The sequence below is a fragment of the Belonocnema kinseyi genome, chromosome 4 (genome assembly GCF_010883055.1).
Source record: "Belonocnema kinseyi isolate 2016_QV_RU_SX_M_011 chromosome 4, B_treatae_v1, whole genome shotgun sequence".
Taxonomy (NCBI): domain Eukaryota; kingdom Metazoa; phylum Arthropoda; class Insecta; order Hymenoptera; family Cynipidae; genus Belonocnema; species Belonocnema kinseyi.
Genome location: NC_046660.1, coordinates 18,318,196 through 18,345,689, shown reverse-complemented (window position 1 = coordinate 18,345,689; position 27,494 = coordinate 18,318,196). Strand labels below are relative to the sequence as shown.

The window sequence follows — 27,494 nt, the reverse complement described above, 5'->3', positions numbered from 1 at the left end:
TTAGCTTGAAACGGTGCAGAATATAAATTTTGCAAATTTTGTTTTGGATTTTCTAACATTTTCTATTTTTAATCAGTAATCATCGTGAAAACATTAAATCCATTAACAAGATTGACTGTCACTCGTTCCTCCATATCCAATGAGCTGCCGGGAGGTTCCAATGGACGAAATGGCCAGTCGCCTTGATGAGGCTAAAATTTTGGCCTATTCCACCAGAGGAACAAAAATGAGAATCCGAGAACAGACACTCCGCGTGACGCACAATCATCTGGATTGTCTTTACCCTGAACATGATGCCAGATTTCTGATGGAAGAGTGGTCTGATTTTCCGATACTAAATTTACGATGTAAGCCTAACGTTGCGAAGGCAAATCTCCTATACAAGCCAGAACAGTTATTGAATCCGACCAAATGTTGAGCGGAACATCAACGTTCAGAACGTTTTACACATGCAATGAGGCGATGCGATATTCATAACTCAACAGTTTTCAGTTATCCGAACTGATTCAACGTAAACATCTACCTAATCTAGTTCTGAAGCATTTCCAAATCCATGAAGTTCATTTGAACAACTCGAAGATCGTAATCCAATCCATCAATGCATTCGAACTGATGAAACATATAATAGATATTCGTTGTATCATCGTTGTATCATCATTGTACCGTCCAAGTGAATCAAACAGTAGCGCTGATTGACTGGCAACGAGACGTTTACTGATGACATAATTGATAGGAGTCAGATCGTTCTTGAAGAAGAAACAATCGCTTTCAAGAAGCTCAGCACAATTCTTAGTCCACTTCCTGAGTTGAAAACACTGTGTTTGTTGACCATAAGTGATAATTGTAAGTCGATAAATCTGAACAGGGTCGACAGGAGTCGTGCGCCATAGAGTTCGCTGAAGATCCTGGTTATCCTCATGTACAATAATTTGACGGTACATTTTCTGACATCTGCTTAAAAGACAATCGAATGTCGGTACGATTGAAACTAGACATCTTAAATGTTCAGTTGAAATTTAGGACTCGCATGCAAGCAATCATTTCGTGATATTCCTTGGCTTGAGTTTCCAGAAAGGTTCGAAACCACTCGAAGATTCGTTGTAAGACTTGAGTCTCGCCATAGCCCGTGATGTGGAAGAAAAATGACCTTGAATCAATTCTTAGATGAGAAGAATAACTGGCTGCAATCATATGCTAAAGCTTTTTGTACACCTCCATGAAAGCAGTGTAAGCATCCTGATGTGGAAAACCTCCCTTAAAACCTTGTTCACTGTGAAGGAATAACTTAAAAGCTGAAGAGTATGAATCTCCTAGCTTTCTAACATTATTTTTAGTTAAAAGACGAACAGTCTGTCTTTCTTCTTCTGTCCTATAAGTGAGGCTCTAAGAAATGCTGTTCATAAGCTTCCTCTTCTGGAGTCCTAAGAGGTTTCGGTGGGACCACTTCATTATCTTCCCTAAAATGTTGTAAATCAAAATACAATTCATTAATTCTATAGCAGGGAAATGCGCTGACTGGAGAATTATAAATAGAAAACCCTTCTCCCGTTGTTCCACACATTGTCCAGCTCAAAACAATTTTCTGCGCAGCAGAAGCGGAAAGATGACATTTTCGAAGGCCTGGCTCAATCGAAATTAAATAAACGTCAACACGTAAAATCATATGAATTGGATGATGCTAATAGAAATTCAGATCTGCCAACTGAAGGTCTGCAAGGCGGGACCAATCGTCGATTTGAAACTTAAATTTTCGACGTATTACCTCCAATTACGGAAGAACAAGAGCTATAAGTCTGAGCATAAAATCTGATGAAAAATTTTGTTTAATTTTGACAGAAATGGATAACCTCGTAAAGTTTCTGATTTTGATAAAATTGACTAAGAACAGTAGAGAAAAACGATAATATCTAAAATGATTAATTAACTGTCCTGGTCAAAACACATAATGTAAGGGGGGCAGCGCCAACAAGTTAACAGTCAATGTTTTTTTTAAAGTTAATAAGATGTTGAATTGATCCAGTTTTGTCTCCTTTCGAGTTCTGCATTATATGATATTATATTTCTACAAGTATTAATCACATAAAAAAAACAATGATTTGGTAATTTAATTATTTCTAACATGCTGTATTTCGTCGGCTTTGCCCCTTACCTGAGAGCAAAGCCGTCCGCAGCTTTTTAAGAAAATCAAAACATTTGAAGATAAGAAAATATGATGGTTTGCTTCTGAGGCATTTTATGTACTGGAAAAATTACCTTTAAAGATGCCCAACAAGAAGAATAAGTTATTTTGAATAAAAATAGAGATAGCTGTAATATAACCTCTTATTCGTTTACATTTTGCTGGAAACGGAATTTACGCAATGTTTCTACTGTACCAACACAAGACAACTGCAGACCGACCGGATTGATAATAATAATATTTAATAGTTTCTTTCATTTAACCCACAAGATAAGTTGCTGTTCTACATTGCCGATCATTTATCGACGAAACTTGTGACATGTGTTTCACCTAAGCACTCTCTATATTTTTTTCGTCCTGCTTGCCCCCCTGGCCAAGCCTCACTTATTTATGAGATATATTATATTTTGGACTTGAATTACGTCTAATTAATATAATTAGATTGTATGATATTATTTTATCTGTCAAAATATCGAATTTTTATACGGTAAGTATTGTCAATAGAGTTGAAAACTTTATATTTCTGTCAGCGAAACTTCCATTCTTTCGTGGTAAAAACTGTTTTCTATATAATTTTTCTCTTGCAACGTCAATTTTCAAGATTTTAGTAAGTAACAAAATCTCTCTGATGAAATAGATTTATTTGATGCAAAGTAGAGCTAAAATTGTTAAATAATAGCCATGATATAAGGAAAATCACCTTTGCTCCACTGGTTGGCGGTGCCCCCCTTTACCATACATCGTAAGCCAGCGAATTTGGAACAGTGCATGAACTTGGTAAATTTTGAGTATAAACAGACAGTGATTCATGAAGAATTGTGTAATGCTTTCATTGATACAGCTGATACAAATTTCTTAAAGCGCCGTTTTTATGGGGTGGAACCCCAAACAATTACTGCATAATCGTCTTTGATTTACGAATTTCCTTCTTCGTGTCACGACTTGAACTCGGAAACGTGGACATTACATAAAAAATGCTGCTCTCTGTACACGAAACATTTCCTATCCTGAGGCGATTTTCTTGGTTCTTGTTCCGTGAATGCATTGAAGTTAGTAGTTGTTGAATGCGACAATTTCTGTTCACTCCAAAACTTACGTTTTTTAAGTTGAGACTTTGTTGATGATTGCCATGATGCCTGCTTACAGCAGCCTGTTATTGACTTAGCAGCCTGTTGCTGATTCAGCAGCTTACAATTCAAAAAGACGATTTTTGAGAAACGTTTTAATTTATTTTATTATTTTTCATTTACGTAGTCCAGTGTCTCCACATTAAATTGTTAATATTTACAATATTAAGGAAGAAGAATTCAGGAAGGCTTATGCTAGCATTGTATTCGTGCGTTTACTGATAGTTAATCTAATAAACTTCTACCCAAGTTCAATTCAAACCAAACTGGCTAATGTGCAATTAATTCCCTCTTAAAGTGAGATACTAGATTTCGACTACTTTCTTTTTTCTAGAGTTGCATGGAAAAATCCAATTAAGGTAAAGTTTGGGAGTATGACAATGTACACGTCTCCTCCACCTGGATCTGGTGCCCTTTTGGCATTTATGATGAACGTATTAGAAGGAGTTGATTTCCACCAAGATGAAACAATTCTTTATCAATATATTGTAGAAACATTCAAATGGGCCTACGCGAGGCGAACTGAGTTAGGCGATCCTGAATTTGAACCGCAAGTCAGTAAGTATAATGAAAAAAAACTTTTTTTAACTAAAAAAACTTTTTTCTTTAATACACACAAAAATATGGTTAAATACAACAAATTTTGGTGGATTCCACAAAAGATTTAATTGGCCCTATCAAATTTTTGATGAACCCAACCACATACTCCATCTGCCAGATGATAATAATTACTAAAATTTCAGATGACTTGGTTGCTAATGTTACATGCAAGGAATATGCCAAAAGTATTAGAAATACTATAAGAAAAGACTGGACAAGTTATGATCCAAAATTTTATGGTGCTGTAACAGAGAATCCTGACAGTCACGGAACGTACCATACAAGTATTTTAGCTCCTGATGGTTCAGCAGTTTCAGTCACTTCAACTATAAATGGATTGTAAGTTAAAACAATAAGCCTAAATAAAAAATTCAGAGATATTTTACACACATATAGCATTTTGTTAATAAAAACCTACTTGCAGTTTTGGCGCTGTCTTTCGTTCAAAATCAACTGGAATTATATTTAATAATCAAATGGATGACTTTAGTTCTCCAAACATTACGAATCATTATGGAGTAGCACCTTCACCTGCCAACTTCATCAAACCTGGAAAAAGGCCATTAAGTTCATTTTCTCCAACCATCGTGGTAAAATATTTGTTGTATAATATTATTCTAAAAGTGAAAGGAATGAAAAAGAATACAATTTAAAAACTTGAAGATGTTCAACAAAATATTTGTTTCTTTCCAAGAAAAAATGATGTGACATAAACTTGAACTAAAAAACAATAGTACCCAATGGTTAAATCAGATTTAAAAAACAATTAATATTAATAAGTATTTTTTATAATAATATAATTTTTTATACATTAATTTTGGAACACCAAAATGTACTTTATTATAGGTTAATAAATTTGTTTATAAATTCTCGATATAGTTATAAAGACTTATATTAGTATAAAAAACGCTCACTAAAATTACTTTTTCTTAAAATTCAATTTCACCCTGGAACTCGTGGAAAAAATTAAAGAAAAAAATCTTAATGATATTTTTTTATAAAGTCAAAAGTAATGAAAATATTCAGCTTTAAAAGATGTTAGGCCGCTTAGGGTGTACTGGGTATTGTCGGTTTTAGTTCTTACTACATTTTTTTTTTTAATGGAAAAACATTTTTTAGTGACCCTTCAATTTAAACAAAAATTCTTTTTTTGAGCCATCCTACCATAAGTAGATAGAACATAGGGTAATGTATGATTTCTCATCAAAACATACAACTGATACTTTTGACCTGAGTTCACAAATGTGTAAATATCTGCTAAATCTTAAGAGAAAATTTAGACTTTGGAAATTAAATAAACACACAAATTAGTGAATTCTAAGATAGTGATAGTTTTAGGGGAGAGTGTTCCTAAGTCGGCACAGAAAGAGATTTAGCCGAAAACAAAGGGTAAGTCGGGCTTAATGGCGCTTGAATGCCTGGTCGGTACTACGATAATTTATCTACAATTTTATATCGTTCGGAACAGTGTGGAGTAATTTTGTTGTTGTAATGTCTGGTCATGGGATATAACATAGTTTTTTTTGCATTTCCATAATGACAATCATCAAAACATAAATCTCAAAAAGAAAGACAAAAATTAAAATCAAAATAAGGCACAAGTTGCATGAAATTAAAACACAAAAAAATCAAATAACACACAAATAACAACAACAATAATGTGTCAACTCAAGATCACCAGTTTGGTGCCAGCTCAGGACCACTGCGAATGTTTATCCATTTCATGCTATTACGTACACGAAACAAATCTGAATGAAAAACTTAATCGAATGGACTTTTCAAAATATTAACAAAACTATAGTTGCTTCTTAAGAATTGAAGAAAATGGATTTCCGTTAGCATGAAAAATGCAATCTTGACGTACAGTGCCGACTAAGGACCATTCTCCCTTATATTTATTATTTTTTAATTCGGCTTTTTTGGTCGAAAATTAATCTTCGTGGCTGAAAATTAATCCTTTTTTAATGCAAATGCAACTGTTCACGTCTAAATTAATCTACTTTGGTTAGGGATTCAACAGTTTAATAGAAAATTAAACTAATGCGTTGAAAATAATTTTTTAAATCAAAAATCATCTATTTTTAATTAAACCGATTTGATGAAAAAATATATTTTTGTAGAAAACCATTTTTTTTGTAAAAAAAATTGTATTTTGGTGTTCAAATATCAACCGTTTTATAGATAATATGTCCTTTCGGATAAAATGTTATCATTTTTAGTGGAAGATTCAATTACTCTTTTGAAACTTGTACCAGCTCTTTAAAAATTCCTATTGATTTAAGATTCATTTCCTGAGTAAAAAATTCAACTATTCAATTTTTAGAAAATTAATCTTCTGAGTTAAAAAATCATATTTTAGGTTAAGCTCCTTTTTTTGAAAAATATTTTTTTCAAGATTCTGTAACGGGTCCGAATAAAAAGTTTAATTTTGTATACACAATGTCAATTCGCTGTAACGAATTGAGGTACTTTATTAATTACGTGTGGTATGGTGATATACATATGTAAAGGGAATAAACGGAACTGTCGTGCAGTGCCTATGCACTGCCCCCCATAACCCTGCTCATTAGCCTGAATAGTGGAGAGGATAATGCCTTTGTTACAGCCTCTGTTACCCCCCTCGATTTAAACTGTTTTTAGTCCTCTAAAAATTCTATTTTCTCCTGATCCTTACAGGCCTAGTTTCTACTACAAAATTTGTATCATTAGTTTCTATTTCAAAATTCGCTTTATTGGATTCCGTTTCACAATTAGCACGATTAGTTTCCATTACGAAATTCGCAATGTCGGTGCCTCGTTACAACATAGGCATGACATTTTGGGTGCTAACGTGATGCGTAGTGGCTCTATTACTAAAACTAAAATTATTATAACAATTTCCGAAACAATGTTTTAAAACGTCGATAGTTTCGTGTATACATTTCATTCTATATAATGCATATAGTAATACAAGGACAATAACTCTCCTGGTGATATTTTTGCTTGAATTTAAAGGTAGTCTGATATTTTCCGTCATTAATTTACATTTATCTCCTGTTATTAGAAAAGTACCAATTAGTTTCTTATTAAATATGTCATTTTCGCAAATAAAGTCTATAGAGGTTTTTTCTACTAATATCATAATGTAACCTTTACTTCTTTTAATGAAGCTTTCTTTACTGAGCACAAAGGGTGAAGTGAACAATGTTTCTGCATATTTTTAATTAATTTCGAATCGCAGTTGTCTGTGGCGTAAAGTGAAAAGTCAGGCTGCTGTCTTCGACAAATCCTATATTCGTAAATCCATTTACATTTGTCTAATTCGTCTTTGTCAATCAGAGATTAGCTACCTTGGTTAACTAATAAGAACTCGTGTTCAGGAATAATACTAACATATCCGGTATCTAGCTTTTTAGATATAGGGATTATTCTAAGGATTTTCATTTCCTCTTTGTTTATGTCAGGGATCCTAATAATATACACAGGTTGATTCCTGATAATGTCAATTTTGATATTAGAGTTGTCCATGATAGGCTGGATGTTTTCTTCGCTGTTGTCAATATGGTATTGCGTTTGATATGTAACTTCGAATTCTCTGAGCGTTTCTTTTAACATCTTAGGCGTTAAAATTGGTGGGTGTTCAATCTCATGTTTTCCAAAATTTATGGCATTTATTGCTGTATCAAGATCTTCGTTTAATTCATCAACCGGAATCCTATTAATATTTTTTTCTTTAAATGTATAGTGATCGCGTGTTATTATTTGTTTTCTCTCTGATTTGATTCAGAATTTTACTTTCGCGGACTAAATTTTGATTTGTGTTTTTATAATCTTGAGAAGAAGAATCAAGTATTAGTTTAATAATTTTGGTTTGATTCTTCATGGTTTGTGCCATAATTTTGTTATTAAATATTTGGTCAATTTGTTTATTTATCAACTGCAGGTCACTATCGTCTAATGTTCCAAATACTGCTTTTGACACATCTGCTAAGAGATGTTAAACAGTCCGCGCTTGTAACGACGTTTTCCCAGGTCATTATGCAATAATATTTCTTTTGTTTTTAACCTATTGAAGCGGGACGTGAAAGTTTTCATTTCAAAATCTTAGGAGAAATTATTGCAGTTAACTCTGATCCATTCTAAGTTTCACTGTATTGAGTTAACCCTATCGTCCGTGCCTGTGAGGTTGATATTAATTAGGAGGGTTCACTCTTCGTCGAACAGATAAGCTGATCCTATTTCTTCCTTATAAATGTGGCCTTTCAGTTCTTTGATGTTTACGCGAGTGCTCAGAGCCCCAAGCATCGTTGCCAAAATTAGAATCTAGGTGCCCATCCTAGAAATAAGAAATTAACTGGTTAGCCTGAATACGGCTCCTTTTGTCATTTAGTAGAACTACATAATTATTATTGTCTAACTTTTCTGTGATTACAGCTGGCCTTACCCAACTAGGGGAACATTTGTTTTGTTTTTTGATGACTTATAAGTTTAGCCAAATCTCCTGGTTCGTATATAGGTTGAGGTAAAACAATTTTTGAGTCGTGAAGACGCTTGTATTTTTCTTTTTGAATCTGCAATCTCTCTCGGGCTTTTCTCAAATAATTTTCGTGTCTTGCCAGACATGAAGGTAAATTAGCTTCTCTGCCGAAAGTGAGTTCAAACGGAGTGCAACCAGTACTTTCATGCTTCATTGTGCTGTGAGCAAGTGTTAGGATCTTTAGGTTCTTGTCCCATTAATTTTGGTTGTGTTCGATGCTTGTTTTTAACAAATTTTTAATTGTTGAATGTGATCTTTCACGTGATCCATTGCTTTAATGGTGGTAAACAGTTGTCTCAATGTGCTGTATTCTGAACAAGTTTTCGAAGTCCTAAATTAATTGGGAAACAAAGTGAAGTGAAGTCGTCAACGAAAAGCACCACCACCACTTACCACTACATCTTTAGGCGCTCATATCCGTGAGCCAGTGGAGCTCACGGACACAGCGCATAACAGCTGTAGTGGTAAGTAGTGGGGCTGGATTTCGTAAGCCTCTCGTTCCGTCTTCGACTACGTTTATTATGCCTATGTTTGTAGCTTAATAACAAAAAAAGTAATTAACTTAAAAATTGTCTGATTTTTGCAAATGAAAGAACAACTCAACAACTATCGATTTGTGTAAAAACCTAAAATCGATTTTTGGCGCGTAAGGTCCCTTTCTTCGCGGACGGTCACATATATACAAAGTGATCGTATAATCCTTCTATTATAGATTCGGATTGTGCGGTTTTTAAAGGAATCAGCATTAGATATTTCGTCAACTTCTCTTGGATACTCAAGATATATTCATGTCCTTTAGTGGTCTTAGGTAGGAGGCCAAAGATATCCATAGCTACCTTCTCATTTGGTTGACTAGGAGTGTCTCGGATTATTGCTTCGTCTCGTCTTGTGATTCTGACGGTTTTCTGCAATTGACATGCTGGGCATTTGCCTCTCCATTCACTTAATGTCCTCGCTCTTTCGATGGTTTTATTTTCGCCGTAATGTTGTGCCATAACGGATCTGTGAGATTCTTTGATGGTGTCCTTTTTTTCCTGGTTAGTTAATTCACTCAGTGGTGCGTAGCAATAACGGAAATCGCTACCAGGGTATTTGAAACACAAGAAGTTTAGCATTTCTTCAATTTGAATTTTTTCTATAGCTGTGATTGTCGAGTCATTAAAATGGAATCGACCGATACTTAATTGTCTTCTTTACATTTCTTGCGTAACCTGCTCCAGTATGGTAAGCCATTTTTTCTCGTCATATGGTGGAAGTTGAACAGTTTTGATTTCTTCTGTGTATCTTTTTTGTATTTTCTTCTACAACTTTCCTCCTGCATTAGGTTTTCGAGTAGCTCTTGGTGTTGTTTTCTTTGTTTTTCATTTGGAGTATTCCTCCACTAATTCTTTATCCCATTCGGGGAGAGGACCAATTTCTGGTCTGAGTCTCATTCATCATGGTCGTTTAAGGATTCGATTTCGGGTAATGCTTCTCCTGCGGTTTCAGTTTCTTCGTCTGAATTTTCTTTATTGGAATGGAAGCTTCTAATTTGTCCCCGAAGGGTCTACATTTTATTTGCACCTTCCTCTCTATTCCTTTACACACCCCACACACACACACTTACTAGGTGGTGGAAGAGGGACCTACAGTTTAAAGTGGGTTCCGAACCACCAAGAGCAACAGCTTTAAGTACTTAGAGAAAACCTTTTTCTCTAAAGGTACTGGTCCCACGACTCTCCGGAGATGAACAACTCCCTTGCTAGGCTAGTGTTCATCGCGTGGGCATCCGAGACTCTTCCAGAGTGCGCGGTGGAAATCGAACCCACAAGCCGAAGTGACCATTTTGATTGTGCACTGCCCCGATGCCAACATTTGATGCATCTGTTGTTAGGGTGCAAGTGTCCTTAAAGTTAGGATATCAAAACACGGGTGCTGAACATAATGATTCTTTAAGAATATCAAAAGCCTTCTGATAATTTGATTTCCAATCAAAAATAATTTTTTTCTGAATTAAGTTTGTAAGTATTTTGGAAAGAGTACAGAAATTTTTTTATAAATTTCCTATAATATATAAATATCCTGCAAGGCCTAAAAAGGATTGAATTTCTTCAACGTTACCAAGTTTTCTGAAATTTTTAACAGCTTCGATTTTCGCGTGGTTAGATTTTACACCGTCTTTAGTAATTAGGTGTCCTAAGTACTCAAGTTCTGGTCTCAAATATTCAGACTTGTCTGCATCTAACTTTAATCCTAATTCTTTTAATCTCTAAAACATGTCGATAAGATTTTTATTATGTTTTTCTATAGTGTCTCCAAAGACGACTATATCGTCCATATAGACGAAGCATTGTTTCCCTAAGAGTCCTCAAAATGCACTGTCCATCATGCATTGAAATGTGGACTGTGCATTTTTTAGGCCAAATGGCATCCTGTTGAATTCAAAGTGGCCTTGGGCTGTCGAGAAGGCTGTATATTTTTTTTTATTCTTCAGCCATCGGTATTTGGTGAAAACCTGAACTTGGGTTGAAGGCTGAGAATAATTTCGATTTTCCTAGGTGATTCAGAATGTCATCGGGGACGGGTAATGGATATGCATCCTGATCAGTATCTTCGTTTATCTTGCGATAATCCACTACCATTTTTAACTTATCGTTTTTCTTAGGAGCCGCCCAAATTGGTGAGTTAAATGGTGAATTTGAGTTTCTTATTATCTGTTGTTCCAAAAGATTCTCTACGTGCTCTTTGACAACGTTTCTGTGTGCTTCAGGATGTTTGTAGGATTTGATGTTAACTATTTTCCCTGATTTTAATGTTATCGCGTGTTCAGTGCGGGTTGTGCGTGGTGATGTGTCTCCTTCTAATGTAAAAACGGTGTTCTGGTTAGTGACAATTTTCTAAATAGATTCTTGGATGAAATCTTCGACGTGATCTAGGCGTGTATTTTCTTTTAATTTTCTAATTCTCTCGGGGTTGAAAGATACTCCTCCCCCATTTTTAGACTGAATTACGTCGCGTGATTTAATGTTAGTGACAATGTCAAAAGATATTTTCTCAGGTAGTCTTACTGTTTAATTTTTATAATTAAAATAAGGCAACTTGCTTTGATTATTTTTGCATCTGTCTAGTCCATCCGGAATATTTTCATGGTTTTCTATCCACACGTCTTTATCTGTTTCTTCTGTCGGGATATAACAGATTCTCATAACGTTCCTTTCAATGAAATATCCATCGTCCTGTAACAACGTCCTTTTACCATCTAAATATAACCATTTATCTATTAAATAGTACTTGTTATATTAAAAAAAAGGCAATCCAATTATTCCTTCTTCAGGTAGAGAGAAATTGTCAGGTAGAATGTGGAATAAATGTCTTTTCCCTAAATATTCAATGTGTGTTACTAAGTGGCTTTAGTGTTTATCATTGCCCATGTTGAAAATTTTCGTCATTCTACATGGATTGCATTCAATTGAGACATAGTCTTTTTTTATGAGATTGATAGATAAGCTGGAGTCCACTACTAGTCTGTATTCTCGTCCGTTTCGCTTTCCGGCGACTGATTGCAATCGTCCATGAACGTTAGAGACTCTGCTTGTTTTAAATTTGTTTCTATTTGTTGCATTTCCCCCATTGGGAATTCCTGATAGCTTTAAAATTCCTCGTGTTGCTCGTTGGTGCAGAGTACTTGAGGTGGCCTTGTTTTGTTCAAACCCTGTCGAAAATTTTGGTTTTTCGTATAGCATTGATTTTTCAAGTGTCCTAGGTTGCCACATTTTTGACATTTCATTTTTGTTCTGTCACTCAAAAGGACATTTTGATCAGGAACTTGGGGTGTTGTATTGGCTTGGGCTCTAGGTTGTGGCGTTGGTCTAAATTGTTGTTTCGGTTGGTAATTTAGCTTTGTTGAGGGTTGGATCGCTTTATACATTCGGTTTTTTTTCTCTTTTAACCGAACTTCAGCTTCTAGGGCTTCCTGGAAAGCTTCAGTTTTTGTTTTAGGCTTCAAGGGCCGAACTTGGCTAGAAATTTCATCCCTCAGATTCATCACATTTTTTTAACGGCTAATCTTTCCACCATATCGAGTGCCAATTCTGGCTTGGTGTTTGAGCTGTATTCAGCCTGGACGTAGATTAACTCGTTGTAGGTACCTCGAAATTTTTGACTGTATGTTTGTACGCTCTCTAGACCTTGTTTGAAATTTTCTAACTTAGCGCTGCATAATTCAATTGAGGTGGTTATTCCTAAATTAGAACACAGTGCATCGTACAAATCCTCGTCATTATTAATATGGATATGTCTAATCGATATTTTTGCGATGCCAGTGTTTTTTCTATTAATATATAGTCAAGTAGTAAGTGAAAATAAGCCTCGTCCGTTCTCATGGTGTCGCATAGAGCTAGCTGTCTCATCATACGTTGCTAACGCATTTTTCGCTCGAGCTAACGCTGTTATCTTATCTCTTCGCATACTGTTTTCTTAATCAAGAATTTGTATATTATTGTTTATCATCCCTTGTCCTATTTCCAATTGATTTAATTTTAGCACGATTTGTTGCAATGGATCTATTTCCTTATGGTTGAGGTTTCCCATGGGATTTCGTAGAGGTGGATTTAGGGAATTAATCGGTGAAGCCATAGCAGTTAGGAAAGGATTATTGATCAAAAAGATAAGCTCGTCTGAGACAGTTTCATCAGTTTCATCAGCTGTTGACGCGATTTCCTGCTATTTTTTTTTACTTGAGAAACGCCAGTTTAGCAAATATCTTTGTCGTAAATTTAGATCCTCACTTGCGAAATCGTGCTAATATAGCTATCTCAACAATGTTCAACCAAAATTGTCATAACAATTAGTCCCAAAAAACGACAGTCAATGAGACTTATTCTGTGAGAGTAGTTTTTACAGGAATAATACCTTACATCAAAGTGGCTCACTTCTATTATCGCTGCTGCTCGCCAGAATGATGTCCGTAGATGTAGCTCTGCAAGATGATATTCGTGGATGTAGATCTGCGTGGTGCGATGATCACTGGTTGGCAGAAGTGGCTTCTTTTTCTGAGGTTTACCGCCAGATTGCATACTCTAGGCTTTTACCGTCTCGATCGACGTTCCCAAATTATTAATTGCAGGTTTTTTTTACTTCTGGTTTACGTAGAATAGAGTTGACGTAGTGTTAGTTCAACTTCTAATTTTACCAAAAAAATTTACTAACCATTCATTGAATTGATATCCGTAGATACCATCCGGAGTTCGTATTTTTACTTTTTTCGGATTCCCGGTTCATCCAAAAAAGGGCAGTTTGGTTTTCTTTCTTCTTTAAACTTCCGTAGAAACTTTATCGTTTGTTGTTAATCTGGCAGGATCGCCATAAAATGTAAGGCGTCCGAATAAAAAGTTAAATTTTGTATACACAATGTCAATTCGCCTTGACGAATTGAGATACTTTATTAATTACGTATGGTATGGTGATATACATATGTCAAGTGAATGAACGGAACTATCGTGTAGTGCCTATGCACTGCCTCCCATAACCCTGCTCATCAACCTGAATAGTGGAGGGGATAATGCCTTTGTTATAGCCTCTGTTAATATTCATCACTTTAGTTAGAAATTCATGTCTGTCGTTGATAATGTAACTATTTTTTGTATTTTTCAAAGTATTTATTTATCTAATTCCAAATGTAACTATTTTATTTTTGATCAAGATTTAGGATTTCGTTTTGAGAAATGATCTTTTCTGTTCGAAGATTTATGTTTTTTTTTCAATTCGTCTTTTTTATCGGAAATTCTTCTTCAATGAGAATCGGTCCTTTTTGGTTCAAGATGGATCTGTTTGGTTTCGAATTAATTTATCTTGGTGAAGGATTTAACAATATTTTAGAAAATTAAACTGAAAGGTTGAAAATTTACTTTTCTATTAAAAATTCAATTTTTTTGTTTGAATACAAGTTTTTGATTGCAACTTAAACTATTTTGATGAAAACTGAACTTTTTGAGAGAAAATTAACTTTTTTGCTAAAAATTAATGTTTTGGGTTGAAAACTCAACCATTTCGTATATAATTCGTCATTTTGAGTTGAAAATAACAATTTATGTTGAAAATTGATGCATTTTTTTGAAAATTCGTGTTTTTTAGTCGAAAACTAATCTTTTTAGAGGTGAATTTATGTTTTTCATCATATTTTTATTTTCAAAGTTCACCCCCTATGTGTATTTCGTTAAAAATTCATCTTTTTGGTTAGAAAATTAATCTTATTCTATGATAAATATATTTTCAAATTTGAAGGTAGATGACAACAATAAGGTCCGTCTGGTGATTGGAGGAACGGGTGGTACAAAAATAACCACGGCTGTAGCACTTACCATGATATCAAATCTCTGGAGGGGACACGATCTTAAAAAAGCTGTGGGTGCTCCCAGGATACATCACCAGGTACCATCCTTAATACATTTACTATTTAAGAATCGAATTTATTTTTTGACATAATGGAACGTAGTTCTTTTTCAATAATAACCAGAGAAGAGATTAGAGCCACTGTGAAGTTTTCTGACGAGCATACCTCGGCTCTTATACATACGGAGATCCCCGACATCCCCGTTTAGACTGACGCCCAGCATGCGCGCGCACGCCGGGGATCGCGCGTTGCTTCGCGACCCCCTCCCTTTCGGGCCGACGGTTCTCCGCATGTCAGATTCAATGTGCGTGTAAAACAGCATATGTATCCTGACGCACGGTGCAATGCACTCGCTTCATAAATGTGCTGATATAGGACGGAGCGTGCACGTCCCGTATTCGTCCTATGTTAGGATGAAGCTTTCGCGTTGCGTCGTATATTCGAATTGAAACAAAACAACATAAAATAACACACAAATAACAACAAAATGAACAAAAAAATGTGCTAACTCAAGACCACCTATTTGGTGCCGACTCAGGGCCACAAAGAATTTTTGCACATTTCAGGCTTTACGAAAACGAATAAAGTCTGGGGCAAAAATCGACTTTATCACGTAAGAATCCACGTATGCTGACATAGGAGGAAGCGTACACACCCATGCTCGGTCCTGTGTTAGCACATTGATGGAACTTTTGTGTTGCGTCGTACGTCAGTGTACGTATCCCATTTTATTCAGGCCCTAATCCGCTCACTGGATATAAAGATATCTTAAATTTTAATCATCAAACTTTGGAATTGCAGTTATTTCCAATGAAAGTTCAGATGGAAGAAGGCTTCTCACCCTCGGTTCTACACTATTTAGATTCAATTGGTCACAATACAACTAATTATTTAGGAATGGGAAGTACAGTTTCCGCGATAGCAAAGGAAAATGGAATTATAACAGCCATTGCAGATGGACGTCGACAGGGTGGAGCATCAGGTTTTTGAACAATGTTACCATAATGATATTTCGATTTTTATAGATAATTAAATTCTTCAATTGCTCATTTTGTAATTGAAGCAGGCTGGGATTAAGTGAATGCAAGTAGAAATTAAACGAAAAAAATTACTGTTCTTAGTGCGTATCATTGAGCTTAAACCCCTACAATCCAATTTCCTAAACCCCCGATCCTTGTTACCTACTCCGCCCTAACACTTCAAAATGGCGGATCCAAAATGGCAGCCATATTGAATTTTCAAAATCTGACTTCCTATTCTTAATGAGCAACCTCAAAAACCTATATATAGATTTTTTCGATCGAATACGATCACTTATAAATTGGGCTTATAGCCTCACATATGCTATATAGGGTGTTTTAACGTTGTTACGAAACTGCGAAAATACTTAACTTCAATCAATGATATATCGATGAAAAAAAAAAGCTATCTTGAATCTGAAAAATGGATTTCAGAGGGCAAGGGTGCTCCTTTGTGATGCTTTCGTCCGTTTTTGAAAAAAAATTATTCAAAATGCTATGTAACCTCAAATATAGCAAAAAACGGTGTTTTTTGCACTTTTAGGTTACAATATATCGAAAACTGAGGGTGATGGAATTTTTCTGAGGTTGGATTCGGATTCAGCGCAGCAAAAAACTTCGGGTATACTAGGTCTGGTCTCTGGTTCCGGACCTTTGTCAAATTTTGTCGGCCTGTGTAATTAAAGCAACAATTCTGCATCATAAATTTAATGAATCAACCGTTTGAAAGGTTTTGAAATAATTCAAAAATAGTTCAAATTTATAAAAGATTTGAAAACATTTGAAACAGAATGTAGATTTCTAGAGAGTAAGTATCTAAAAGGTTTTAGGATTTTGTTGAAATTATACGCAATCTTAACAAATCTTTTCAAGTACTCTGCAAAATCTTAAAAAATAGATATTTATATAACCTTAAGAACAATTCAACAAATAAAGAAATTGGCATTCAAAATTTTTATTTTGTAATAAAAAATTATTTTTACGTTAGACTATAATTTTCTTGGTTTTTTTTCCTTTCCCTCCGAAAAAAAATCTTTTGGTGGCAAATTCAAGTATTTTGTTTGAAATTCGTCTTTCTCAAGTGAATTCAGCACTGTTTGATTTTAAAGAAAAATATTTTTAGTTGAAATATCAACTAGTGAAAAATTGTTGGAGATTGAACGACTTAGTCCAAAATTTATTTTTTTGGTGAGGGATTCATCAGCTTAGTTGAAAATTCACCTCTTTCGTTGAAAATTTAACTACTTGGTTAAAAATGAACATTTTTATTTAATTGGTATTTTCAAATTAAAAATAAAACAGATTTACTCTAAACCAAAGAACTAATTTTTTTTTATTTTTAATATTTTTATATAGCAAATTGTGTCTTCATTTTTTCTTCTTTTATACCATTTTTCATTTTTATGCTTATTTATTACGGTTGAAAGAAAATTTACTCGTCCTTTCTAAAAAGTGTAAATAAAGAATTTGTAAATCCTTTTTAAACGAACAACTTTTGTCAATTAATTTTTCTTTTACCTTGCGTCCTTTTTCTAAAACAATAATTATTTTATTTTTCATGTTATTTTTCATGATTAAAATACAAAGGACGTATCCTATCCAAAAATGATGAAAAACAAATTTTTAACACATTTTTAGATAAGCAACTTTGGTTGACATGTTTGTTTAGTAGCTTTGTATCGTTTGTCCAAAATTTTTATTTTTTTATATTTAACGTTGTTTTTATGAATAAAACATAAAACTACGCGTCCTATCAAAAATTAATTAACAACAAATTTTATACATATTTTTGGGTGCACAATTTTGTCACTTCACCTTTTTTAGAATCTTGCAGTTTGATCGCAAAATGAAATTTTTCATTTTTAATTATTTGTTGTGTCTTTCAAATTTTTAATTTTCCATGTTTCGAAAACCCTACAAAATTATCGTAATAACTTTGTGAATTTTGTTGTCAAGTCAAAAATTCAAATTTTCATTGCACAAAAAATAATAAAAAATTCTATTTTGCGGTCAAACTAGGTAAGATACAGGTTTTATTTTTAAAAAATCAATACTCAAAAAAAAAATTGAATCCTCCATTTAAAATTGTAATTAAAACCTATGAATTTCATACCAAATAGTTGAATATTCAACCAAACAGATGAATTTTTAAGCAAGAAGAAGAATTTGTTAGAAAAAAGACGATTTTTCATACAAATAATTGAATTCTTAATAAAAAAATTTAATTTTCAGACAAAAATGGGATAGTTACATTTTCAGTTAAAGAATTTACTTCTTAAGAAAAAAAAGCAATTTTCAACTAAATACTTTAATTTTCCTATCAAAAAGATTAAATTTCAACCAAGAAGATGAATTTCCTACAAAAAATAAATGAGTTTTTGACAAATTAAAAAGGAATCCCCAAAAAATTAATTGTATACTCAATGAAAAATATGAATTTTTAACGAAGAAGATTAATTTTCTACTAAAAAAGACGATTTTTCCCCAAAAAATTGAATTTTTAACGAAAAAAAATCAATTTGATTAAAAAATCAATTTTCTATCAAAAATAGTATGATCGAATTTTTATTTACAGAAATTATTTTTTGACAAACTAAAAAGGATTTTTCAACAAAATAATTGAATATTTAATTAAAAAGATGAATTTTAAGCAAAAAAGATACAGTTTTAATTGAAAACCTAATTTTCAATTAAAACTTGAATAGTTTAGTTTTTAGTAAAAACAATTAATTTTTAATAAAAAATGGAATTAAAAAAAATACAGCTGAATTCTCTACTAAAACAGAGTATTTTTTCCAAATAGTTAAATCTTTAACGAAAAATATCGTTTTTTAACCAAGAGGATTAATTTTCTACAAAATAAGAATATTTTTTTAACGAATGATTGAATTTTGAACCACAAAAGATCAATTTTTAATTTGAAGTATTAATTTCAAATCATAAATGGTATATTCAAATTTAATTTTACAGAAATAAGTTTTTGACCAACTAAAAAGGAATTTTAAAGAAAATAATTCAATCTTTAATGAAAAACATTAATTTTGAAACAAGAACCTATTTTTCTACCAAAAATGACGAAAATTTAACAAATTTCATAATGTTCCAAACAAAAAATTGATTGTTTAACCAAAAATATAATTTTTAACTGCACAATAATAAAAGTATATTTTACCGTAGAAGAAATGAAGTTAACAAAAAATTGTATTTCACAAAATGGTTGAATTCTCAAACGAAAAGTCTTGCACCAAAAAAGATTAAATATTAAACACAATTGAATAATTAATTACAATTAAATATTTAATGAAAAATACTAAAATTCAGTTTTTAGTTTGAATATTAATTTTTTACCAAAAAAAGTGGAATTTTCAACAAAAAAAAGCTGAATTTCCTACCAAAACAGATGACTTTGTTACCAATTAGTTAAATCCATAACAAAAAATCTCGATTTTTAACTGAGAGGATTAATTCTCTAAAAAAAAAGTTCAACTTTATATTCAATCATAAAGGAATACTTTGGTTCTTAGTTAAGAAATGAATTTTATACAAAAAAAAGTGGAATTAAATAAAAATTACTGAATTCTCTGCCAAACAGATTATTTTGTAATGAAATATTTGAATTTATAACTAAAAAAAATCAATTTTCAATTTGAATAATGTCCATTTTCGACCAAAAATGGTATAATCTAATTTTCACTTTGTAAAATTAATTTTAGCGAACAAAAAAAGAATTTTTAACAAAATAATTAAATCTTCAATCAAAAAGATTAATTTTAAATCAAGAAAATTAGTTTTTTTACCAAAATAGACGAATTTCTAACAAGAAAAAAGACGAATTTTTAACAAAATCAATTAATTTTTCAACAAATAGTTTATTTTTTAACTAAAAAGAATCAAACTTTAATTAAAAATATCAATTTTCTACTAAAAATAAGTTAGTTGAATTTTCAGTTTAAAAAAATTAATTTTCAATCAGAAATTGAAAAACAATGTTATAAAAATTTTTCTAAGGAAATCGAATCTATTTCAAATCAGGCAGGTTCCACACTTCCAGGCGCGGAATCTATCAGAAACGGAATCATGTTGTTTTTAATTTAAATTCGGTGAGGAGTATTTTTTCGTTACAAGAAAAAAAAAATTTTTAATTTTCACATGTATATTTAAAAGATTAATTTTTAACCAAAAAAGATAATGTTCTACCAAGAAGTCGAATTTTCAACCAATTGCTTGATTTTTAAACTAAAAAGGAACAGTTTTTAACATTTTTTGTTCAAAATATTCAACTTTTTAGTTAATTTTTTCTGCTTTTTTTACTAAAAAATTTTTCTTGGTTAAAAATGTATCTCTTTGGGTAGAAACTTGATTTTCTGACTTAACATGATCAATATAAAAATGTATCTCTTTTAATTAAAAATTGAACCTTTTTTTTTAATTCGCCTTTTTGGGTTCAAATTCAACACAAACTTTTTAAAATTAAAGTTCAAAACATTTACAACTGTAATTTAGTGGTTAAAAATGTCTCTTTTTAGGGTTAAAATTCCACTACTTAGTTTAATTTTAATATGATTTAGTAAAAATGGATATTTTTTAAACAGAAGATTCATAATTTTAGTTGAAAATTTAATTATTTTGTGAAAATTTCATATTTTCTTTAGTTGAAAATTAATCTTTTTGGTTCAATATTTCGCTAATTCGTTTAAGGTTGAACTAGCTGTTAAACAAAATTTTTATTGCTTAAAGATTCATCATTTAAGTGAAAAATTGATCCATGTGGTTGCAAATTAAAAAATTTTCTTGGAAATACAGTTTTTAATTAATTTCAGCGGTTATTGTTTTAAAATAATATTTCTTAGTCGAAACATGAGCTATTACATTTATCGTTCAGGTTTTATCTTTTTTGGTTGAAGATTTATTTACTTGGGTGAAAATTCCACCATTTTGTTAAAAATTAATGTTTTTGAATGGAAATTTAACTATTTGGTTGAAAATTCGTTAAATTTTTTAACTGAACTAAAGAATTACATTTTCAACCAACAAATATGAATTTTACACCAAATGGTTACATTTCAAAACAAAAAAGATTAATCTTTTACAAAAACATTTGCATTACAAAGAAATGAATTTTCTATGAGACTGTAGTAATGGACATCTTTAAAAAAGATAAAAGAGTTTTTAACCGAATATTTTAATTTTTACTCAGAGTTTAATTTTCGAAAAAATATTTAAAATTTTCAACAAATTAGTTGAACTTTTAACCTTCAAATATGGATATTCGACATAAAATGAAATAGTTAATAATTGAATGAATGAAGAGGCTACCAAAAGAGATTCATTTTAAAAATATACAAACGAATTTCAAATCACCAAAGAGATTTATTTTCTAATAAAATTATGAACTTTTCAACAAGAAAGACGAATTTTTGAAAAAGCCACATTTTTCCTAACACCTTCGCCCAACATGATAACCCATCAAGTATTTCGTTTTTAAACGTGTTATTAAAGTACATTAATTTGATGCTTTAAAGTTTGTGAATAAAAATTAATATTCCATTTAATAAATAATTTCATTAATTTCAATGTCGTCTTAAATATAATACTTAGTACTTTAATTTTAATGTGGTTTATGTTCAATAAACAAATATTTATTTTTTCTTATAAATTTGAATTGGAAGAGTCTACCCGTGTGGAAATATCCCCATTTGGCCCTGTTACAAGACGGACACTAATCGGGGGCTAGTCGGATTATTTATTTTGACAATGTACCCAGTCAGGGACTAATCGGGGACTAGTTGGGCTTTTTGTTGTCAAAATTTCAGTCTGGGCTGATCGGTGGTTGGTCAAGGGCTAGTCGGGCCTTTTTGTTCACTAATTTCCGTGCGGGTAATCTTCAGGCTCTGGTCGGGAGCTAGTGGGGCTCTGGTCGGGTTATTCTTATTTTTGAGTTTTCGGCGAGGTTTTATCAAATGAGGTAATATCTAAAAAAAGCATAATGATTTTTTTATTCTTTAACACTAAGAATATGTTTAACAATAATTTTACACCGTTTTTTGGAGAAAAGATTTATTAATGTTAAATTCATCTCAAATGTACTTAATAAATAACTAATAATTTAATGATTTTTTACGAAAATCAACTTTTTATAAAAACAACGATCAAAATCTTCAAAAAGACGTAATCTTATTTTTTTGTAGTATTTGTAGTATTCAATTAGTTGAAATTGAAAAGAGAAAAAGTTTTTGATTAATCAGTGAAGAGCAGTATCCCAGTAGTAAACTATTAAGCACGTTACAGTTCAGATTTCGCTACCACCTTCATTTAAGTCTTGCAATTCTGGACCGGGAGCTTTAAAGAAAATCCGCAAGGGCGCGACGTGCCGCCTCTCGCGCAACAGAAATGACGCGTCGAGTATTTAAGACAGACGTTCACACGTAATGAAGCATAATTACCTGGAGCAGAGACTACTGTGACGAAAATGGCGGTTCCTTCAAAGCGAAGCTCTTCAATTGCTGCCTTCCAACTGAAGTTTTTTTTTAAAATGAATATTCCACAAATTTTTGGGAATTTTAGTTACGTAAATTTACGTATTTTTAAGCGTACGATATGTTCCCCATTAAATTTTGGGTAAATTTGAGCTCTTTTAAATATTTCAAAAAAGTTTATGGAGACTTCCGTGAATAATAAGTATTTTGACAAACTTTCAGGGGATGTTCCACAAATTTTAGGGAGTTTGTTTAATATTCCACACGGATGTATTATCATATGACCCCTACTAGTACCCGATCAGGCCCCGACTAGGGTAAGTCGGTTCACCTGACTAACCCCCGACTAATCTACCGTGACGCTACTGGTCGGGGGCTAGTCAGATGACCCGACTAGCCCCCGACTTTAAGTGGGGTCGAATGGTCGGGAATCAGACTAGTTCCTCATTTGAATTAGTGATTCATTAATATTAGGTGTAAATTAATTTAAAAAAAAAAAAACATAATTTGTAATAAAATAATTAAATTTTATTTTCTACCAGAAAAGACGGATTTTGTTTGAATCATATTATGAAAGATTAATTATAGGTACGGAATTCATCCTGTGATGTCTTCTAAATACTTCATACTTATATTTTGTAACATTGAGTAAATATAAGTGACCTAGAAAAGATAAGAATTGAGTTTATTCTTTATCATAAGAAAAATTAATAGGCGCGCGAGACTACTAGTGCTAATACCAGTTAGAACTAGTTTCAAAATTTTAGTATATTGACTTTCTGAAATTCAGCAAAGACAATCATCGTTATCGAAAGTGTGATTTCATGAGAAGCCAGCTTATGAAATACTTTATGAATGTGAGGCATTGTCGCATCTCAGAAACAAATACCTAGAAGATTATTTTCTCTAACCAGAAGACTTTCATGGTATTTCCTGCAAATCAGTGTATGCCTTTATAGCATAGCCGGACCTAATGGTACGTCTTAAAAGATTTAAAATAAATTTAATTTAATTTAAATGATTTAGAAAAATTACATAATACACAGAATGCTTGTGGAAAAAAATTAAAATTGATGTAATCACTTTAATCCTGTTTTTAATTCAGGCCAACAATTTTTAAACATCTTTAAAACTCCTTAACATAAGGCAATAAAGTTCCAATTGTGTCTGCGTGGGGTTTCAGTTGGCGATCACAGATGTTAGGTTTGAAAACGAGGGTTTGTATTTTTCTTCAAAATTAGCTTTCAAATTAAAATAAAAACTTTAAATAATATCAATTTTGTCAAAATATAGGCACTTGAGTTCGTCAGGTTAATATTTAATTTGTATGATTAGATATTAGGTTAAAAGTACCATAGTTTAATCAATTAAGTACACAGTGAGCCTAATATTTTAATATAATTGTTTTAATAATTGTACTTTTAAAATAAATTTTATTTGTTTCACAGAACAGTGAAAAAAGCGACTGTTTTGCTTTTGGGTAGTTTATTTTTAGTTACTGCAATTGTCATCACTTTTGCAATAATCTACTCTACAAATGTTGCTCAAAAGGATTCATCTTTGGAAGCCAAGAGCACAAGTTCTGCAGAACACATTAAATAGTACAAAAAGGTATAATATTTAATTTCATTATGATTATTTAATTAACATAGGGAAATTTTGAATTTTTGAAAAATGAAACCCACGCTCCAAGGGTTTCATCGAAAAGCGTAAAGTTTTTTAGGGATTTCAGAGGAGTGTCTACGAAATAAAAATAGAATAATTTCCCTCTAACCCGATGCCCCTCACCACAGCGCCCCAAATATGATAAAAAAATTTTAAAAACTACATTTTTCCGTATTCTTGTTACTTTTGAGCAATTTCCGTAGTCTTTTGCATACAAGTAATATTGCATACAATTTTAATATCAACCATGGCTTTTTAAACAATTTCTAATTGTTTAAACAAGTGTAACTTATTTAAACAATTATTCATTCCCAAAAATTGTTTTAAAATAATCGTATTTTGTGATTGAAATGCATTTATTTGTTATTGTTTGGAGTAACTTTTTTTTTTAACATTTTGTAATTATTTAAATCATTATTTATTGTCTATTTTGGAAATTGCTCAAAATTGAGCCAGAGATATCAACTTTCTTTTGAAATTAGTATCCGTTGCTACAATTTGTTAAATAATTACATAATTTTGATATATTTCTTTCAATGTTTAATAAATGTATACTTTTTTTCGATAACTAAAAAAAATAAGAAAATAGAGCACATCAAATTATTTTTCTGACTGTATAGTGTATAGAAATAATAAATTTACTACCTTCGAATTTTTTAAACAAATATAACTTGTTTAAATAATTACTTTCCCAAATTCACGGGATTCATAGAAAAGACGGAATTCATGAAAATGACGGGATTCATGGATTTCACGGAATTGATGGAATTCACAGAATTGAAGCCATTCACAGAATTGAAATACATTGTAAAAATTCAAGGAAATTGCGGAATTCATAGAATCCATGACATTCATTGAGCATATTTCTTTATTTCTATAAATTTCCTGATTTTCTTTATTTCTATGAATTCTGCGAATTCTGAGAATTCCGCAAATCGCACGAATTCCGTGAATTCTAGGCGTTACATGAAATCCGTGAATTCCACTAATTCCAAAATAACAAAGAATTCAACAAATTCTTGGAATTTCGCGAATTCCATGAATTCCGTTAATTCTATAAATTAAGCGTATTTGGTAAATTCCGTAAATTCCATGAATTTCGTGAAGTCCACGTACTTGATGAATCCGCAAATCCATGAATTATGCGAATTTTGCGAATGCCTTCAATTTCGCAAGTGCCTTCAATTTCATGAGTTTTGCGAATTCCGTGAAATCCGTAAATTCAGTGATTACAGTCAATCCCACTGCTTCCACAATTTTCGTGAATTTCTATTAATTAGGCGTATTCTGTGAATTCCGCGAATTCCGTAAATTTTATTAATTTGGTAAATTTCGTAAATTCCATGAACTTGATGAATTCCGTGAATTCTGCAAGTTTAGTGCTTTCCGTGATATCGGTGAATTCCTTGAATCAAATCAAATCCGTAAATTCCATAAATTCCGTGAATTCCTTTAATTACATCAATTCTGAGTATTTCCAGGAATTCATTAAATTCCATTAATTCTGTGCATTTCATGAATGCCACAAACTTTGCGAATTCCGTAATTTTAATTAATTCCTTGAATATCTCGGATTCCTTCAATTCTTTGAATTCCTAGAATTCCTTGAATTTCATGAATTCCTAGAATTCCTAGAATTCCTTGAAATCCATGAATCCCTTGATATCCATGAATTCCTTGAATTCCTTGAAATCCGTGAATTCCTCGAATTCCGAGAAAGTCAAGAATTTTGTGAATTTTATTAATTTAGTGAATTCCTTGAATTCGGCGAATCCCAATAATTCCGTGATTTTCTTGTGCACAATTTTCGTCTCACAAGCGCTCACGATTTACATCACTTACAATACATTTATTGCAATTTCGTCATTCCAATACCATGTTTGCAATTTTATCTTGCTGCAGTAGCTACACTTTTGTGTAGCACGCCGAATATGATATGTTTGAAGGAAATGAGAGCTTAGCTCAAAAAGGTATTCAACAGTCTTTGAAAATCTTTTCATTATTTATAATATAAGATGATGCCAGAAAACCCCGGGACACCAAACTGTTGAGCATCATTCTGATTATCGACTTCAGATAAAAATGATCAACTTTTGAAAATTAATTTCTACACAACTTCTCTCATACATGTCGAGTGCTAATTGCTGTACTTTTTATTTAAAGTCGTAGCTTATAGTTATGTCTCGAATCTGTTTGATTGCCGAAAACGTTTTTGATTTCGGTGTAGAGTTTGTTAATTATCAAATGGATGTCCAAATGATATGGCTTTCTTTATCATTTTGAGCATTATAATTTACTGTGTTTTAAAGCGCTGCATGTTATTTTAATCCAATTTCGGGATCAACTTGATCGACTGATATTTTCTATGTGATACTGTAACAATGCTTTGGGCTATTTCCTAAAAATAATAGAACAATATTATTCCGCACGTTCAGGTGGTTTAACTGTAGCTGTACCTGGTCAACTCTTAGACAGACGATTTGGAAAACTAGATTGGAAAGAACTTTTTCAACCGGCCATTTCGTTATGCGAAAAAGAATTCAAGATGTCCCAGTATTTAGCAGAAGCCGCGAGGCATTTCGAGGAAGACATAAGAGTGGAGCCTACTCTCGCAGAAATACTTCTTAATCCAAAGACTAATGATATTTAGAAGGTGATAATTAAAAAATGCCTAAGTATAAGATGAATTAAAAAGCTAAGCCTTGATGAATTGCAAAATTAAAAAAAAAAATAATTGATTTTATAGGTAGTAGATACAATAAGGAGAGCAGTATTGTCTATGACCCTGGAAAAATTATCCGCTTCTGATGGTTCTGGCGTTAATGAATTTTATAATGGTTCGATTGCTAAAAATTTGACACGAGAAATCGAAGACTATAACGGCATCATAGATAAGAAGGATTTCAGCAATTACAAGTAAGTCCCTTCATAAGAAAAAAACAAATTAACTCTGACTGATATTATTCGAGGGGGGGGGGGATTATTATTTTTACATTCAGATCCATAAAGAGAAGGTATTAGTTTTATATGGAAACTGACTTTCGCGGACTTCATAAAATGTCGACGTTTTGAGGCCTCCTGAGTCAGAAAAGCAAGTTTTATATTTAACAAAAATGACCGAAGTTATAGCATTTTCAAAAATTTTAAAAACTAAACAAAAATGAAAAACATTTATTTTTTAAGGCTCTATAAGATTGTCTAACATCTGTTTGAATTTCATTCAAAAAAAAAAAATTATAATTTTGATCGCAAAAAGTACTAATGAAAAAGCAATAACTCCATTTTTTGTACAAACAAAGTAAGATACGAAAAGGTGATGACAATTTTTTGGTTGTAGTAGAAATACAAAGACCGAGCGCGAAGTGCGAGAACCAAGAGTCACGCGCCCTAGGTAAGCTCAAACTCTTGAGCGAAGCGAAAAAAGAATGAATCAACAAAAATTGTTCACCTAAAAAATATCCACAAAGAACCCCGCACCAAATGTATGGGAAAATGGATTTCGGTGGATTTGGCTGAAACTTGGTAAACATGTAGATTTTAGG

General features: G+C 32.2%; 1 protein-coding gene across 1 annotated transcript in view; it reads left to right on the top strand.

Moving 5' to 3' along the window:
• LOC117171959 (glutathione hydrolase 1 proenzyme-like) overlaps positions 1–15,782 on the top strand; it is a gene marked incomplete at its 5' end in the record, with an annotated part of 19,053 nt that extends 3,271 nt beyond the window's left edge. Inside the window, 5 exons of the mRNA XM_033359647.1 lie at positions 3,641–3,864; positions 4,050–4,245; positions 4,331–4,496; positions 14,684–14,830; positions 15,594–15,782. Coding sequence (XP_033215538.1) covers positions 3,641–3,864; positions 4,050–4,245; positions 4,331–4,496; positions 14,684–14,830; positions 15,594–15,782 — 922 coding nt within the window. The remainder of the gene's footprint in view (positions 1–3,640; positions 3,865–4,049; positions 4,246–4,330; positions 4,497–14,683; positions 14,831–15,593) is intronic.
• Between the last annotated feature and the right edge of the window lie 11,712 nt (positions 15,783–27,494).